The sequence below is a fragment of the Ambystoma mexicanum genome, chromosome 6p (genome assembly GCF_040938575.1).
Source record: "Ambystoma mexicanum isolate Mex_15411 chromosome 6p, UKY_AmexF1_1, whole genome shotgun sequence".
NCBI classification, from domain to species: domain Eukaryota; kingdom Metazoa; phylum Chordata; class Amphibia; order Caudata; family Ambystomatidae; genus Ambystoma; species Ambystoma mexicanum.
Window position 1 is genome coordinate 107,613,006 of NC_090935.1, and position 17,548 is coordinate 107,630,553.

A 17,548-nucleotide genomic window follows, 5' to 3' on the forward strand; every position below is an offset into this window, starting at 1 on the left:
ATGCCGGCGCTTCCAGGAATGCCTTGAAGAGGCAGAGGAGTGGCGAGACCGACTCCTGGAAGGAGACCCACTGGACCTCCGACGATGATGCAGAGAGTAGCCTCTCGAATCATCCGTCGAAAGCCCCGCAGACCTCGACTTTTGGGGTTTAGACAGCCTACCTATTGACAACTTCTTCTTGCGCTCCCGCAAGGCCTTGGCCGTGAGCGACAGGCAGTCGACACACTCGTCCGTGTCGTGGGCCTTCCCGAGGCACCAGAGGCAGGCGTTGTGCGAGTCCGTTATCGACATCATGGACCAACAGTACCCGCATTTTTTGAAGCCCGGATGTGGGGTTGAAGACGAGGTAGACATCGTCACGAACAGGCTTTTTCACAAAACCGAACAGTTTCAAAGAACCGAGAAGATAACAGAAACTCCAAAGAGTCGAGGCGTACTGAGATTCACAAAGCGAACACGTTCACAGAAAAAACGGAACAGAGGCTACGGGCGTCGTGCGTCCTACTTATCACAAGGGGTGATGTCGGCCGTCGGAGGAGGTCCTCGGGGACGGCGCATTGACGTCAGCAACGTAGGACACAGACGCCGAAAATTTTCCGAAGCAGCACAGCTGTGGTGATTACTGTCAAAGATATGGAATACGTCGGAGGACCCAATCCACTCGAAACGAAGATCTATAAAAAAAAATGCAAACAAAATGTTTTGAATCCCTCCTTCCCATGCACTTTGCTGTGTTGAATTCAGGCATTTGCACAGGCAATCAACTGGAGAAGGATAAGAAACAGCGCAGGCCAGTTAGCGCAAGGTTGCGCATGGCAAGGTTTGCTGCCGGAAAGGAGGACACGAGCAGAGGGCACAGGGAGAGGACCAGCAGTGAGGGAAGAGGGCAGCACAGTGCGTGGGACAGTACTCGCCAACTAGAGCTAGAGAGGGAAATGCTGATACTGGGCTGGTGAATGGAGCAGGTGAGTGAGGGGGGGGGTCCACAAGGCAGCAGCAGAATGATGGGAGGAATGAAGACGGGCTTCCGGGAAGGGGGACCTACCCTCTAGATGAGCAACAGCAAGGGGGACATTGACACCCAATTCTGGCATAATCAATAAGGGGCATGAGGGATTCTAAATGTGCAAAACTGGCAAAGGGAATGTTTCACAAAAGTAGGATACAGAAATGCAAACATTCCCCCCTAGGACCTTCTGTTGAGTAATGTAAGATGATGTTGTTTTGTTCAGTGGGTCTAAATGTTAGAGTTGATAAGAGAAGGGTGGCAGATACGGTGGCCATTCTTCCCAAGAAGGATGCAGCATTCCCAAGAAGGATGCAGCATTCCCACCTAAGACAAGAGAGAGCGCGAGATACCCGGATTCCAAATGAAGGCACATCTCCCAGCAGAGAAGAGGGTTCCTGAAGGTTATATGCTTTCGTCTCTGTAGGAGCTGTGCAACAATCAAGCTGACACTACCAGGAGAATCCATAGACTTTTCATGAGATTGCATCTTTTGAACCCAAGTACTAAATACAGTTCTGCACATGTGCGGGCTGTCGGACCCACGCTTCCATATTGTGCAAGACTGATATTGATATTTTATTTCTATCGCGCTCGTATACAAGTGTTTCAGAGCGTGACAAGGGAGGGGAACAGGGGAGAACAAAACAGTGATCTTGCTAGGCACATCGACATTGAGAACGCGCGAGTGCATGGAAGGTGGGAGAAGTGGAAAGTGTGAAGCAGAGGAGAAACAGATAACAATAAATAAATAATAAAGGCAACAAACAGTGGTAGTGCAGCCAGAAATTTGCAAGTGCTAGGTTTAAGGCAGCACACAGGGTAGGTCTGATAAGTGCAGGAAGAAAGAGGAGGGGGGCTGTATGGGTACAGATACAGACCCCAGTGCAAGGGGTGGCCCAGAGGGTTGCAGGGTGAGCAGGTACCTGGGCCCGGTGGAAAGAGGGTAGTCAGGTGCACAGTGCCAAGAGAGAACAGATCAGCAGGGGAGAGGGGGAGCGAAGGCAGAAGAAAAGAGGAAGGTCTTGAGGTGCTTCCGGAACCGGAGATGGTTCTCCTCAAGTTTTAGAGTGGCAGGGAGGCTGTTCCAGAGGGAGGCCACAGCCGAAGACAGATCTACCCCCAGCTTATTTCTTTGAAAAATGACTGACCCTGAGGGAGTTGGAGGTAGAGGAGCGAAGAGCTCGAGAGGGGAGGTATTTGCGGAGGGATAGCTGAAGGTATTTTGGACCCAGGCCCCAGAAAGCCTGGTTGACAATGCAGAGGGTTTTGAATTTAATCCTTGCATCGACTGGGAGCCAATGGAGAGATTTCAGGGCTGGAGAGATACAATCCCAGGGCTTGAGGCCCAAGAAAAGTCTTGCAGTCCTGTTCTGGATTAGTTGCAGGGGGCGGAAAGTAGAGGCAGGTTGATTTAGAAAGAGGCTGTTAAAATAGTCCAAGCTAGAGAGAACCAGAGCTTGGGATAGCATGAGCTTCTGCGGGAAGGAGAGGAAAGGCAGAGTACCTCTGAGGAGGTGCAGTAGGAAATTTGACGTTTTAGAGACCTCAGAGATGTGGCCGGAGAAGGAAAGAGTGGAGTCAAAGATGACCCTGAGGTTCTTAGCCTCGCAGGTGGGGGTAGGAGGAGGGCCAAGGGAGGCTGGCCAGAGAGTGAGGGGAAAGGATGGTGAAGGTGTGCTGATGAGGAGGATCTCCGTCTTGCTGGCATTCAGACAAAGATCATTGTCAGCACACCAATCTTGAATGGCAGTTAGGCAATCAGAGATGAGAGAGGGAGAGGAGGTGGCAGAGGGCAGCCTGAAAATGAGTTGAGTGTGCATGCAAGAGAGAGCTGCTGGTACCAGTGCAAATATGTTGGATGGAAGCAATGCCGACATTCAAATCTGCAGCATACATGCAGAATTCTTCCCCGGGACAATACAATGCAAAGGATGCAGAATTGTCATGTTCAAATGTCTGATCATATTGGAAAAGAACATGGTCAAGGGCTAATTCAATGGAAGAGCTTCTAAGGAGTCAGACACCCTTTAAAGCTGTGCATCCAAAGAGACTGTCTTCCCATGTCCCAGAGCGTTGGGTTTCCTTATCTTCTTGTCTTCCAAGGAACATGTGTTCATCAATTCTTCTGAAGAGAGTATTCCGCTCTTTTACATTATTCCGAAAGTACACAAGGACATTCTGAAACCTCCAGGTCGTCCCATTGTTTCTGGTTGTTGTTCTATTTTAGAACCTTTGTCTAAATATATAGACACTTTTATCAAACCACTTGCTATGGCCACTCCCACGTTTCTTTTGGACTCCAGGGATGCCATTAATCTGGTTGAAGCACGTCCTTTCGATTCCTCTACACAAATTCTGGTCTCTTTGGCTATTGAGGTGCTTTATACTAACATCCTTCAAGATAAATCTGCTTCTAGTCTACACATTATGCTAGACAGACGGCCTCTCCCTCATGCTGTCCCTACTGAATTCCTTATTAATTGTGTTGAATTGGTGCTGTCCAACAGTTTTTTTAAGTTTAAGGATGCTTACTTCTTGCAAACTAAGGGCACGGCGATGGGCTGCACTTTTGCCTCAAATCTGGCCATCATTTTTATGTTCTTGTTTGAAGAAAATCATGTGCTCAATGTCACCAACCCCTTTGTCAAACATATTAAGTTGTACCGTCGCTACATAGACGACATCCTAATGCTGTGGGACGGCGACTCTGCTACATTGAACAGATTTATGGCTTGGCTTAATCAGGTAGATCCCAATCTTAAATTCACTTTTGAATTTTCCACTTCTAGGATTGCGTTTCTTGATTTATCCATCTTTGTTGATGAAGGGTTTCTACAAACAGAATTATATAGAAAATCTACAGAACGCAATACAACTTTGCAATTCAAGAGTCAACACCCAAAAAGCTTACTACGGAATTTACCGTATGGTATATTTTTACGGTTACGGCGTAATTGTACTAACATTTCCCATTTTAACAAACATGCAGATGTACTACAAGCCAGATTGTTACTTCGGGGGTACCCTAAAAAGTTAATCAAACACTCCAGAAAAAGAGTGCGGTACACCAACCGGGATGCGCTACTCAGTGTGCGTCCCAAAAACAAAGAAAGAGAACAAATTGTTTGTGTCTCTACATTCTGCAAATTCAGTGAATCCATCAAGGGGATTATTCTTAAGAATTGGATAATTCTGAATTCCGCTCAAATTAACTTGCACAAACCTCTTTTTGCTTTCAAAAAGGGTAGGAGTCTGGCACAGAAGCTCACAAGAGCCAACAGGTTACCATTACAACGCAATGTGGTCAGGGATGTTAACCTTCAACCTGTGGTAGGTCATTACCCTTGTACCACTTGTATGGCCTGCAGATTTTCCAAAAAGATTACACACTTTGAGAATGCAGGCAGAAGATGGGATTTGCGTACGTTTACCACTTGCAAAGGCAAGAATGTTGTGTATGCCATCCAGTGCCCATGTAACTTGTTCCAAGATCAGGATGCGTTGTCTCACTGCCCCCTTGGTCTCTCATTTTTTTGAGATGGGGCATGATGTAGACTCATTAAGATGGTTTTGCATCGAAAAAATCGCAGCAAGTGGACATATGCAAACTACCAACAAACTGGCCTACAAAGAACAAATGTGGATTTTTAACTTAGGCACCCTCCACAAAGGCCTGAACTCCATGGAAACATGGGAGTTCAATAGCAGATACACAGTTTCCTTGTACAGATGCCTCACGGTGCACAAAGTCTCTACCCTAGTTCCATGCCACCTCCATTAGTCATACAGTTTCTTTTTGCTTATAGTTAATTTAGTCCATCTGCTGCAGTTTATGCCAGTCCAGGAGTCCTACATTTAATTCTATTGTTGGGTCATACTAGGCATTATGTCTCCCCCATGCATTCTTGAGCCCTGCACTTGGACAAATTGTATTTACATTACGGTCTCTATGGTCATGAGGTCACTTTAAATTATCCTTGCATATTCCATTTGCAAAGCGAGTATTTACCTATGGTCTACAGCGGGACATGGCGGTTTTTTGGCAATTTCTTTTGTACTATTTGACTTTGCAATCAGGTCATCCTCGTTCATGCTGCACCAGGGCGGCATTGAGCATATGGCTCCTCTTTTTCTGTGGAGGTCGGACCTGCATGCTAATCCCGTTTGTCTACTCATGATACGGCACTTTGTTTGTTTTTCCAACATGGGCCTGCCTTGAGATCTTCACGCACACGTAACACGTTATCACATGTTCATTGGGGACACGTGACGTGCCACATCTACGTGATTTACGTCCATAGCAGAGACGTATTTAGTCGGCTGCCGGCATACGGACCATGCAGCATGCTCACTGTGATTTATGGCTGGGCTGTTTTCATTAACTCCAGCCGCCCATGCCACTCCTGATGCTAGTCCCAAGTAAGTATGTGTGCATTTTAAACTGCCGTTTTAGTTTTGTACAATCTTTTTTCTCTGACGTAGTTTTTCGTTCGTATGTATACATAAGTTGAGCTGCAGCTGAGCTGTACGAAGATTTCTGTTTCACCCAGCCCGCAGTACCATAGGCTTTCCTTGTTCATGTACCTAAGCCCGTTTTCTTTCCTGCTTGATTTGTGCCAGCAGCCAGCTAATTTCCGTTTTTTAACCAGTTTCAGCTTCAGGCGCACGGCATTTTAGCAGTGTGACTGTTAGCTCTAGCCCTTATATGGCACCGCGCCCCATTAGGCCGGCACATAGCTACTTGCCATCACGCCTTAATTAGCTTGCAACAGGGCCCATTGCCTCTGGTGGCAGGAGTGTTCCTGCAGTTCTTACTTTTTAAATTGTGTATGGCTTCATTGGGAAGTCCTTAGCCCTACTTCGACGAATGTGGTTTAGGCTAACATCATTCTTTGCTTGACAGTACATCAGGCGCACTTCCGCTGACACGACTTTCTTCGCTGCATTACCACCTAGAAGGCCACCGCATCATATTTTTTGGAGGGGGCCACCGAGAGCAGCGCTATGTTAATTACAGGTAACAATTGGCCGCTTTCATGTGGTTCTTTTGGTTAATGTAGTTATCCTTTTGGTCTTATGTGTGCTCCAATTATTTTCCCACTCTTGACTAGCCACAGTTCCATTGACGGTATGACTCCAGCATACGATCCTTCTTTTCCATTCTGCATATTAATGGCTACTTATACAAGGTCTGTTTAACCCATCATATTACAGCCTGCTTCTTCTTTTGTCATTCATTTAGTCATGGCATTTTTCTGCTGCTTGAGGGCTTTTCTGGTGGTCTTCTGTCTGGGCTATCTTGACCTTCCGGCCTATATGGTGCACCCAATTTCTGTTGTTATTATTATATTTTACACTCTCGGGGCCGGTTCCTCGCCTCTGGCTTTTTCAAACAAAACTCTGCCTCTGGGGTCGTTCTTATTTAGGTACACTTCTCCAGCACAAATGTTTAGTTTTATTGGTCTGTAACAGGTGTCACATGGTGGTTATATACAATCTATTGTTGAGTTTAGTTTATGAGATGGGACACTGCCGCATATTTATGCAGTAATGCTCTTCTCTTGCAGCTTCTCGCCTTGTATCTCCTGATGAAGAAGTTGTCCATTACACACTCTACGTCGAAACCGGTTGAGCTTACTCTTTAGGGATGTGATCTGCATAACATTCTTCTTCTCAGATCCACCCTTGTGATAGATTGTTTTTAATGAGATCTATTGCTGTTTGTTAAATACATTTTAAACATTAAAATAATCAAATGGGATGTGATGAATGTTTGTCCCACTGCCAACTGGCAAGCAATGTTAATTAATACAGTCATTTTTAGCATTGTTGGTTGGTTGAATGTCACTATGTATGATGTATGGTTTGGATGCTGCACTATGAATGTTTGTTGAGATGGATGTATTTTAGCCAAGTATTTGTTCAACTATGCTGTCGTGTTATGTGATTAATTGATGTTTAACAAAGTAATGTCATTAATTGACTTTTTCGAATTTTTTGTATCATGGTAAATAAAAACATTTTGATACTTTTGTAAGCAACACCGTTTTCCTCTCTGGACATTTCTTCAGTTTCTCGGGTTTCCTTATCCAACCATGCCCAGTAGGGGTGTGCACTACCAACCCAAATAGCAAAAGAAACATCTCATTTATTAAAGACCTGCTGAGGGTAGCATCACCCAGAGCCACACCTCACAGACGCCCAGTGGGCTTCGAATGGTGGTGAAATTGCTAGCGCTATGTTGACTATCTTCAAGCACTCAAAAGAAGGATTCCCTCATGAGAGTTGGTCGCCTCATGATCATGCGATCAGATGAGTCCATGCAGTGTACACACATTTCTAACTCGGTCTTGCATCCAACAAACAAATACTTTGTGGTTTCTATAGTCTTGTTCAATTGCAAGAGCATTGTAATACCGGATACCAATTGTTGGTAAATGGAAACCTTCCAACTGGAAATGGGGTCTCCTGGCTGACCACAGAATTATCTACTGGGCTAGTTTTTTTTTTACAAGCATCTTCTAAATTGTGGCTGTCTTATAAAGCATCTTAAACCCCCAACCCTGGGGAATGAACACGTTTGACCATCCAGGACTAAGAAGTCCAAGCGCTGGACAGAAGCTGGCATCTAAATAGAGTAGTGCTCGAGCATGGCTTCTATGCACTAGGATGCCAATCTGTGCTACTCCTTGATGGTGTCGGAGGTCGGTGAGGTGAAACATTAGCATATCAGGATCCATGCCCACCCTCATCCAACAGATGTTAATTTCACGTTGTTGATGGTTCCCCAAACGTGTGATCTAATCTGCAGTGCCAGCTTGCTAAAGGAATAGGTGTAGTGCTTCAGGTCCTGTGCCCCCACACACCTTTCAGGTATGGCTATCCCAGCCTTTACACCTGCGCCGCAAACTAAGGCTTCTTTCAACAGGACAAAATGATTATCCTAGTTTATAGGGAAGGCTACTTTTTAAGCTGAAGCCATGTACGGACATGTCTGAAATAACCTATGTAGGGCCTACAAATATTGTACTTTGGCTGCGTCCGCCCCCCCAGGGATCAGATGAGGCCACTGGAATCTATAGACGAACTTTGAAGTATTAACAGCCAACATTCAATGTGGTATCTGCTTACATCTGCACAAGTGTTGTTTACTCGGGTGGGTCTCATCCTCATTCACTTTGCAAGGCACCTGCTTCTGGCAAGCCCCAACCGTCACGTTTCATTCGCTTACCTTTCACGGTGACTTTGTGTTCTCCCGTTCCTGGATGCGTGAACAGGTCAATCTGTATGGACACTTCTCCCACAGGATCCTCGACACCGGAGCCTGGCACAAACAAAAGATCACCCGTGAAAGTTAACAGATGCAGGAACCTCTGTGCAAGCGTAGAGCTTGGCGAGGACTCACAGAACCATCTCAGCTTTTAACAAGAACATCCCACAGTGGGAAACAAACTCTACAGTTCTCCTCTTAAGCAGATACCAATGGAAAGTCAACTCTGCTCTGGATTATCTTTAAGTGCAATAGTGGATTCTTGGCCCAAAAAGGACACACAGGCCAAGTTAACAGTCGTACACATACTTCACAGCACACTGTAACAATGCAGCAAAACTACTCATACGGGTGAAATGACCCATGCAGCAAAGCTGCCAAAATCGCAAAAGTGCACTTTAGCAGACCAGCTCACAGCATTACATTACATTGGTGGCGAGGGGCTCCCTGACAAAGGCCACAATATAATGTCATTTTGAAAAAGATCTTGCATGTCCCAGCTTCCAAGACGTCCAGTTCCTAATCCATTTGGATCAATGTCGACTTCTAATGCAGGTTTGACCGCTGACATTTGAACAAGACTTTATGGATAAATAGGTTACTTACTGGTAAGCGTGAAAGGTTCTCCCTCAGGTGCTTGCTGCAATTGATTGTGGTGCTGTGTGTGGAAAATACTACAATTGTAGTCCATACTGCTTATCTCACATGGACTAAAGATATAGCAAAAGGGGATCTTCGGCCATGTCCACTGTACATTTTCCCACAATATGTTTATTTTGGACGCACTAGGTGAGCCCTGGCCAGTGAGCACGGCCTTTGGCAGTATCCACTGTATATTCTAAAACACTACCGGACCACTAGCTATGGCCTTCAGCCGTGTCAACTGTGCTTGTTCCCCCAATAGGTTTCTTTTGGACCCACTAGGTGGCCACGGCCGAATATACATGTCTTTCAGGCCCACTAGCCTCTGGCCAGTGAGCACGGCCTTTGGCCCTGGCCTCTGTACATGTCTTTCAGGCCCATTGGCCAGGGCCGGCTGCAATGTCCACTGTACATGTTCCCTCAATATGTTTCTTTTGGACCCACTAGGTGGCCACGGCCGACTATACATATCTTTCGGGCCCACTGGCCACTACCGAGCCACTAGTCATGTCAAACCATTGCCCCCTGCCCAGTAGATGTTTGCACTGAAGATGCTAAACCTTTTTCTTTCTAACTCCTTATTTGCGCTAGCAATAATTTCACAGTACTAATTTCCAATAAGAGAAATTCCTGTGGGAGAATAGCGGTTCACCGACTACCACGATAACAGGAAAAATTGCTCAGAATTAAAAAGTCTTCCACATCGTGAAGGTACTCAACATGTGTCCCCCTTCTTTTTTAAGGTACCCTCTATCCATTTAATTGCCTTTTCCCTCCCTAACCATCTCCCCTTACCCCCATCACTCATTGCTTCGTGTGCCGCACATTTATTTCTGAGCATGTCTTGCAGCGTTGCCGCTGTAATCTCTTGAGATTCCTGCGGTCTTCACTTGATAAACCAAACATTTTCTACCCATAACTGGCTCCCCAACCCACCCCCAAGTTCCCAACTTCACATGGTGTTTACTTTCACACGCCCAACATCTACCCTGATATGATTGCTATCGCTATTTATATAGCGCCTACAGCCAGGCCAACTAAGTGCTGTGGTTCAAAACAATCAGTGTTCCCATAGGAGCGACTACATAAACAGAAGAATTTTGAGTCTCTTTCTGAATTCGAGAACGTTATTAGACTCTGCAAGGTCATGAGGGAGTTCATTCCAAAGTTTCATGGCATCCTTTTTTCCTCCTCCAAATGGCGTTTTGAGTTCTTTAATTTGCGGCTTCTGCCGGTAACATTGCGGGAATCACTGGCAATGAGCAAAAGAAAATAAGTGAATTTTAATTTCTGAAAAGGCCCTTTTGCAAAGCACCAAGGCCGATATATAAAAAGGTTTCAAGGAACAGGATGGCACCCCCATGTCTCCTTTGGATATTTTCAAAACTGCAGGATGGATTTACCACAAACCAGTCAAGGAAATTAAGTCAATGCTTCATACCCAAATTGCTTCTTATTTGGTCCAAATCTGCCCCGCTGTTTTTCGCGCTACGGCTGTTAAAATAAACTGCACCTTTTCTCTTTGGGAAAATATATGCGAATAGTCTGAAAACAGCATTTTTATGTTTCTTAACCTTTTCATTTTCTAATATATTGTTCCAAAAATGTCAATTTTAGTGGTGCCCTTGACAACCTTTCTGTGTGTGTAATTTCATCCAAATCCATCTAGCAAATCAAAATGCAAAATGTATTGGCCTCACTCAGCCTCTCGGCTGTAAAAAGCACCAAAGTAGCTGGGGGCACCCCATTCTCTGTCGAATATTTTAAAACTATTGAGTGGATTTACACCAGACTAATCAAGAAATGTAAGTTTACGTGTTGTGCCCAAGTTGTTTGTTATTTGGTGATTTCCCTGCGGTTTCCGCGCTACGGCTGTTCAAATATGCACTTTTTCTCTAAGGGAAAATTAATGGGCTGAAAACTGGATTTTTGTTTTTTTAATAACATTTCCATTTTATGTTTTCCCCCCAAAATGTGCAGTTTAGGGTGTGGGAGGGGGCTTTACTTGACGAACATTATGTTTTGGAAATTTCATCAAAATCCATCCAGCAAGTCAAAAGTTATTAGCAATAGAATTTTAGGAAAACATGGCTGCTTGTCCATTTCTGAAATGCCCTTCAGCGCCTCTGCTGCAAAGCACCATGGGAGATATAGCTATAGAGAAGGGGGCACGCCCGGCTCCATCAAATGTTTTTAAAACTACTGGACGCAAAAACCCCAGATTCTCCCGGACATCTAGTCAACGCTTCATGCTCAAGTTATTTCGTACCTGGTCCAATTCCATCCAGCGGTTTTGGCTGTGCAATTGAGCAAAAATTTGAGAGAGTTTTTTTTTTTTTTCAACTTTCATAATAACTTTTTTCCACTTTATTTTTATTCGTTTTGCAATTTACAGACATCTTACCACAGCACAGTCAACATGGGAAATTAAAAATAACAGAAAAACAAAAGTTACTCCCACCCTCCTCTCCCCACAAACAGTAGTTGACGGTCTTGGGATCTCAATTCAACAGCACAAAAATTCAGGTAGCTTGTGCGAGCCTAAATTCAAGTCACATGGATCATATTTACATTCTTCCTTCACGGTTCCCTTTAGCATCCCTTTACTTCTCCTCCTTCGCTCCCAATAGATCTCGGTGTATGGTAAGGGTCACTCCCTTGGAAAGCCCCCTTACTATAGCGATCTCAATCCTTTTAGTGTACGAGTAAGCCCCTGTACACCCGGCCTGAGATCAAGTGGAACCCCATTTAGCTATGAACGGACCACACTTCTTCAGGTAAGATCCCATGTGGACATTCGCTAGGGCCGTCAATTTGTCCATTATGAAAATATCCCACAGCTTCTGCAGCCAGTCTGCCTTGGCCAGTGTGCTTGTATTTTTCCAATTGTGGGCTATTTTCAGTTTTCCTGCTTGGAACATTGCCTCCCACATTCTCGGGAATCGGTATTCGTCCCTCTTGATCCGTGGAATACCTAATCATAATTGTAATGGAGTTAGCATGGCTGTACATCGGTTACCTCCTTCATCCAAGTGAGCAGTTCGGCCCAAAGAATGAGAATCTTCGGGTGGGCACCACCACCACGCGTGACAACTACCCTATTTCCCCACCCGAATGGTGTCAGAGAAGTGAAACTCCATTATTCATCTGTGAAAAGTTTAGGGGTACCTGTGTCACCCATGTTGTGTTTTAAAATTATGTTCCATTGCTGCCGTAAAGAGTTTGCCATGAAACATGACCTTATAGATGTTATCCCAGTTCTCCACAGAATTATTCTCTGGCTACGGCCGACGTGTATCCTTCCTGAGATATCCGTCTTAACTAATGTTCTGTACAGTTTAGAGAGGATCCCTTTTCTTGTGGCTGCTGTGTCTATAACCTTCTCAAATGGTTTGAAGTCTCGTGCCAAGTTGCCATTCCATTTGGAACTGTGATTTTCCCTTTCAAACTTAAATAATCAAAAATGGTTATTGTGTCCCGGCCCAGCATCTCCCGAACTTACTCATAGCCTTTCAATTCCCCATCTTAAAATAGTTGGCCAACTTTTCTGTGTCCCCCATCAGACCATTTTTGTTTTTGAAAAAAGCCCTGCCAGGTAAGATCCAGGGGCCTCCCCATAGTGAAGTCATTGGTGAAGGTCAAGAGGATAGCTTATCGTTCAGGCCACCTTCTATACTTCTAAGGTTGGATGTTTCTTTATTCTAAAAGGGGTGGATTTTAGTTGCATCCATAAAGATCTTAGGATGTGTCACCATGTCTTCCACGTATGATCAATACATTCTGAGATAATCTCCCAGATGCTCCAGAAGCACCTTTAGTTGGGCTGCCGTGTAGTACAGCTGGAAGTCTGGGAGGCCAAATCCTCCACATTCCTTAGGAAGGGTGAGCGTTGTACTTTTTATTCTCTGCCTTTTGACCGGCCATTTGAATTTACTTATCATGCAGTTTAGGTTTTGAAAGAAGCTCTCGGGAAGAGGTGTCGGGAGTGCTGTGAACAAATACAGTAGTCAGTGGAGGACTTTCATTTTCACCCAAGTAATCTGCCCATACCATGTGAGAGAAAGCGCATCCCACCTTTTTAAGCCCGAGCTCAGCGTTTCTAACAGAGGGTCAACATTTAGGTAGGCTATGGCCATTAGATCTCTGGGTATTTGAATGCCTAGGTACATGATCAGTAATCTTTAAACCCCCGTGCCTAATATCTTCTCTAAGTGTTCTAGACTAGAATTTGGTTGACATATTGGCATGATGCTAGATTTAGATATATTAATGTTCAGACCTGAAAAATGTCCAAACCTATAGAGCCAGGAGTTCCAGGAGGGAATGCCAAGTGTCCTGGAAGTAACTCAAAATGTAATCTGTAAAGAGGGCTAGTTCAAACTCCACCTCTCAGCATCTTCTTCCTTTTATTTATGAGTTTTCCCTTATGGCTATCACTAGGAGTTCTATCATCAATGCGTATAACAGTGGAGATAGGGGACAGCCCTGCCTTGTTCCATTGGACAGTTGAAAGGAAGTATGACAACCCCCCATTTACTAGGACTCTAGCTGAAGGGGCTTTATACAAGAATGCAATCCCATTTATAAAAATGTTGTCCCAGACCCATCTTCTCCATGACCCTATCCATGTATTGCCACGCGACTAACAAAGGCCTTTGGTCCAGGCAGGCTTCCATATGTTGTTCTTGCGCGTGGTGGATTAGGTCTATTTTCCTTATATTATCTGAGCCCGGTCAGCCTTTAATTAATCCCACCTGGTCACCAAGTACCGAGGAAGGAAGGATCCACTCCAGTCTCTTCCCCATTAGTTTAGCCACGATACAAACATCTATGTTAAGGAGGGAATGGTCTGTAGAAGGCACAGCACGTTGGACCCCTCCCACCAGCATTGAGTCAGGTAAATCCTCCCTGTAGAGAACCACAATGAACACTCTCACGAGGTAAGGTGCCAGGATAGAGCAGTACAGTTTATAAAATAGCACAGAGAATCCATCAACACCTGGTATGCCTCCACCTTTCATATTCTTGATAGAATGTACTACCTCCTCATCAGTTATAGGGGAATCTCGAGTGGCAGACGCCTCCAATGAAATGCCTGGGATTGTTAACTGGTCCAAGAAATGGGTGATGTCGTAACCGTCTCCCTCATATTCAGCCATGTATAACCATTCGTAGTACTTTCCAAATGTGTTGGCCGACCACTGAACAGATTGCTTTAATCCTTTTAGAGTTGGATTTCTCCCTGAGCTTCCAGGCCAGTATCTTACCGGAGTCCAGGAATGCGGGTTATACCAGTTATTATGTGCATTGTGGCTCATACATTAGACGGAAACTACTAGAAGTTATGTTGTCAGCTGCAGACTGTAGCACCGCTAGGCTAACCCCTGCCTAGCGTAGTGTTTGCATAAAACCAAGGTTGTGCCAAGATCAACGCACTGATACAAATATAAATAGCTTAGTGATTTATTTTCTGTTTTTCTACCCTTTGTGCCTTGTCCCAACACGTGTTTCTACCTGTGTGGTCTTTGTCAAGGTAAATTAATTGAGTCTGTGTCTTAAATCATGACAAAGAAAATTATCATTGATACATTAAATCACCACATTTCCATTCCATCTTGGTAGAGGAAAGCAAGCTAATAATATAGAGAACCCTACACATTCAGGAGCATCATAAACAGGTAGAGTGTCACAAAATGAAATAAACAAGTATGGTGTCCCCGTCCATATGATATGATACGATAGGTTGTTCATAACGTGCTTAATACCCAAAGGTTTCTAAGCGCAGACCCGAGGCTCGAACCTGTGGTGCTCCGAGTCGTCTTGCTTCCAAGGCAAGCACGTTGCCCCTGAGCTATCCTCCAGAGACGATGACAAATAATTAATGTAAGCCAATCAAATCTCATCTGCCTTTTCCATGGTATTTTTGTTTTAAAAAGAGTAATTTCCACTCTGTGTCTTGTATAGGAGGGCTTAAAACTGTGATTCATAAAGATTTCGCTTTTTCGCAGACGTTGGCGTGCTGAAACTGCCTGAAGGGCCTCCTGGTTGTATGGCTTCTATTTCCCCCCCTAAGAGCATCTTCCTCTCTTTATCGTTCTCTATTCTTCTAGGATCCAATCTTAATTAGTTCTGCCCTTATTGTGGCTTTGAAACCCTCCCATAATGTAGGAATCACCACTTCCCCGTTATCATTAAAATCAAAACAGTCCTTAATGCTAGTGAGTAACCCTTGGGTGATCTCTTTGTCTTTCAGTAGGAAGTCATTACGCATCTATCTTCCCTTCCGAGTTTCTTTTGCCTAGTCCCCCAACCTTAATGTATAGGTACCATCCCTGTTTATTTAACGTAATGCTTCAGGCTGGTGTCAACCAAGATCAGATCGATTCTTGAGAATGAATTATGTAACTGTGAATAGTAAGTAAAAACGCTTTGAAACACATTGTGCATAGGCACTACATAAATAGATTATCAGGTGGATCCTCACCCTCTCTTGCGATTTTTCAGGTCTGGTCATAGGTGGGGTTGGCTCATGACTTATTTAAGGCTATTAGGCTCTATGCTTTTGCACACTTTTTTATTTTTCTGTTTCTTTTGGTTTTGGAAATCTATCCTGTTGATTCAATTGGGTTTGGTCCTCAACTATTGAATTGCAGGGGGCGCTGTTGGACGCCGACAAAGATGGCCGCCTGAGTGCGTTGCTGCACTGACTTCAAAAATCCTTCTTTAATATCCTGCGGACTGGGAAACATCTGAGAGAAGAGCTACCCAGATTCTGGTGGCTGAAGTGTTGGAGCGTTGAAAGGAGCCCCGGGAAGCCGAAATCTGCACTTTTTCTCTGTAGAAAAACAAAGTGAAGTGAACCACGAGGGCTCCTGTGTGGCGGGAAAGTGAGAAGTGCCACTCCTCCCCCAACCTGCAGTGCGCTCCTGTGCGGGCGCTTCAGTGGGGCTGCCTCGGCTGAATCCGGGCCTGAATACCAGGCCCCCACGGTCAGCGGAGACACTCCGGCTGCAGGGAAACACCGTTGGTGAGCTGGCCAGACTGGCAAAATACTGATCAGACTGAGGTGGAGACCCGCCCAACAATGAGGGGCGGATTCGGGAGTGGAGGCTCCGCCAAGGCGCTGAAGTGGACTCCTCCTCCCCCGGCCCCCCACCGTGTGCGCTGGGTGCGAGCAGTGTGTGGTGCTGCGGTCGAGGGAGGCCCCAGACAACATTGTGCTGCGCCAACTACCATCAGAGGTACGTGGGGTGACGGAGGGATATGGTAACATCCACAGCCCCGAGCAGGATACGTGGCTTCTGGCGCGTATCTCTAATACTTAATAATCATTCCACACGTCTAAACACAAGTGAGTCCATGACATGCTGACGAGGGGGCAGAGATAAATATACACAGGAGTGAGTAAGGCTTCCGAGACACCCGTGTGGTGATAGATACTCAGATACGGACTACCTTATAACAATACCGCCTCAGTTGCTGTAAGACCTGACAAGCATACCAAACCTGCAGAGCACACAGAGTTGAACTGCACCTATAAATCCACCCAAGAATAAGAGTTTGCAGGCTACGAACTCCCCCCCCTCCCCTGGTCAGGTTAGACTGGGCATAATAACTCCGCGGAGTCTGAAGAGGAACACCTGGTGGACTAGAAGGGGGCACAGTGATTTGGAGGGCAGTATAATTACAAGTCCTGACTGACCTGCTGGTACTGGTACAGAAGGAAGGGAGCTGGCCTGGGAACGGCAGACATACTTGTCAGATTTATAGATCAGGCAGCCACAATCCGAGAATGGAACCCATGATATAGGGTGTAGAAATAAACCCCTGCACTCATTTCCTGTACAGACACTACCCTTTGCACGGGTTCACTACACAGTGGGGGAACCCAGGAACTGTGCCTTGTGTCGTAACCCCAACGTTCCAACTAAATCCACCCTTTGCTTGAAGAAAGTAAATATTCAGACGCAACAGAGGGCAGTGTACGCTCCCACCCATACATCCGACTACAATACACAGCCGGACATGCCAAGGGGTAAGAAAGGGAACCGGAAAGGCCCTATGGACGCCTTCACCAAAACCACCATGGAACACAGGAGAGAGGATGCCCCACAGGCGGACCCTCCAGTTACGCAAGCGATCAGCGAGAATGAGTCCGACCCCTTTATGTCGGCACTGCAGGCTGGATTCACAGCGGTAAATAGCAGACTGGATGACATTGCCAGCACAATCCCCTCCATCAAGGCTGATCTGCAACATGTGAACACCAGGGTCTCAGAAGCTGAAACCAGAATAGGGGTGGTTGAGGACACCTCTAATAAGCAGAGCAAAGATATTGAAGATATTGAAGACATCAAAAAGATCCTAAGGCTTGTGCAATCAAAGTGCGATGATCTAGAAAGTAGATCGCGGCGGAATAATATCAGGGTGGTTGGCCTGGCAGAGAAACCTCTTAATGTCCGAATGGACATTTCTTAAAGGAAGTGATCCGCACTTTACTCCCGGATGCACAATTCTCCCACCAATTCCTGATTGAGAGGGCCCACAGGTCGCTTGCCCCACCACCGAAACCTGGTGCTCCGCCACGTACAGTGATTGCCCGTCTTCTTAATTACCGAGATAGAGAC

General features: G+C 45.4%; 1 protein-coding gene across 4 annotated transcripts in view; it reads right to left on the minus strand.

Annotated features, from left to right (window-relative positions):
- Window positions 1-17,548, minus strand: part of LOC138511252 (protein unc-13 homolog B-like) — a 2,171,549-nt gene that overhangs the window by 85,647 nt on the left and 2,068,354 nt on the right. For all 4 annotated transcript variants that reach the window (XM_069626798.1, XM_069626797.1, XM_069626799.1 and 1 more), the window contains one exon: window positions 8,241-8,333. In XM_069626798.1, the coding sequence (XP_069482899.1) occupies window positions 8,241-8,333 (93 nt within the window). The remainder of the gene's footprint in view (window positions 1-8,240; window positions 8,334-17,548) is intronic.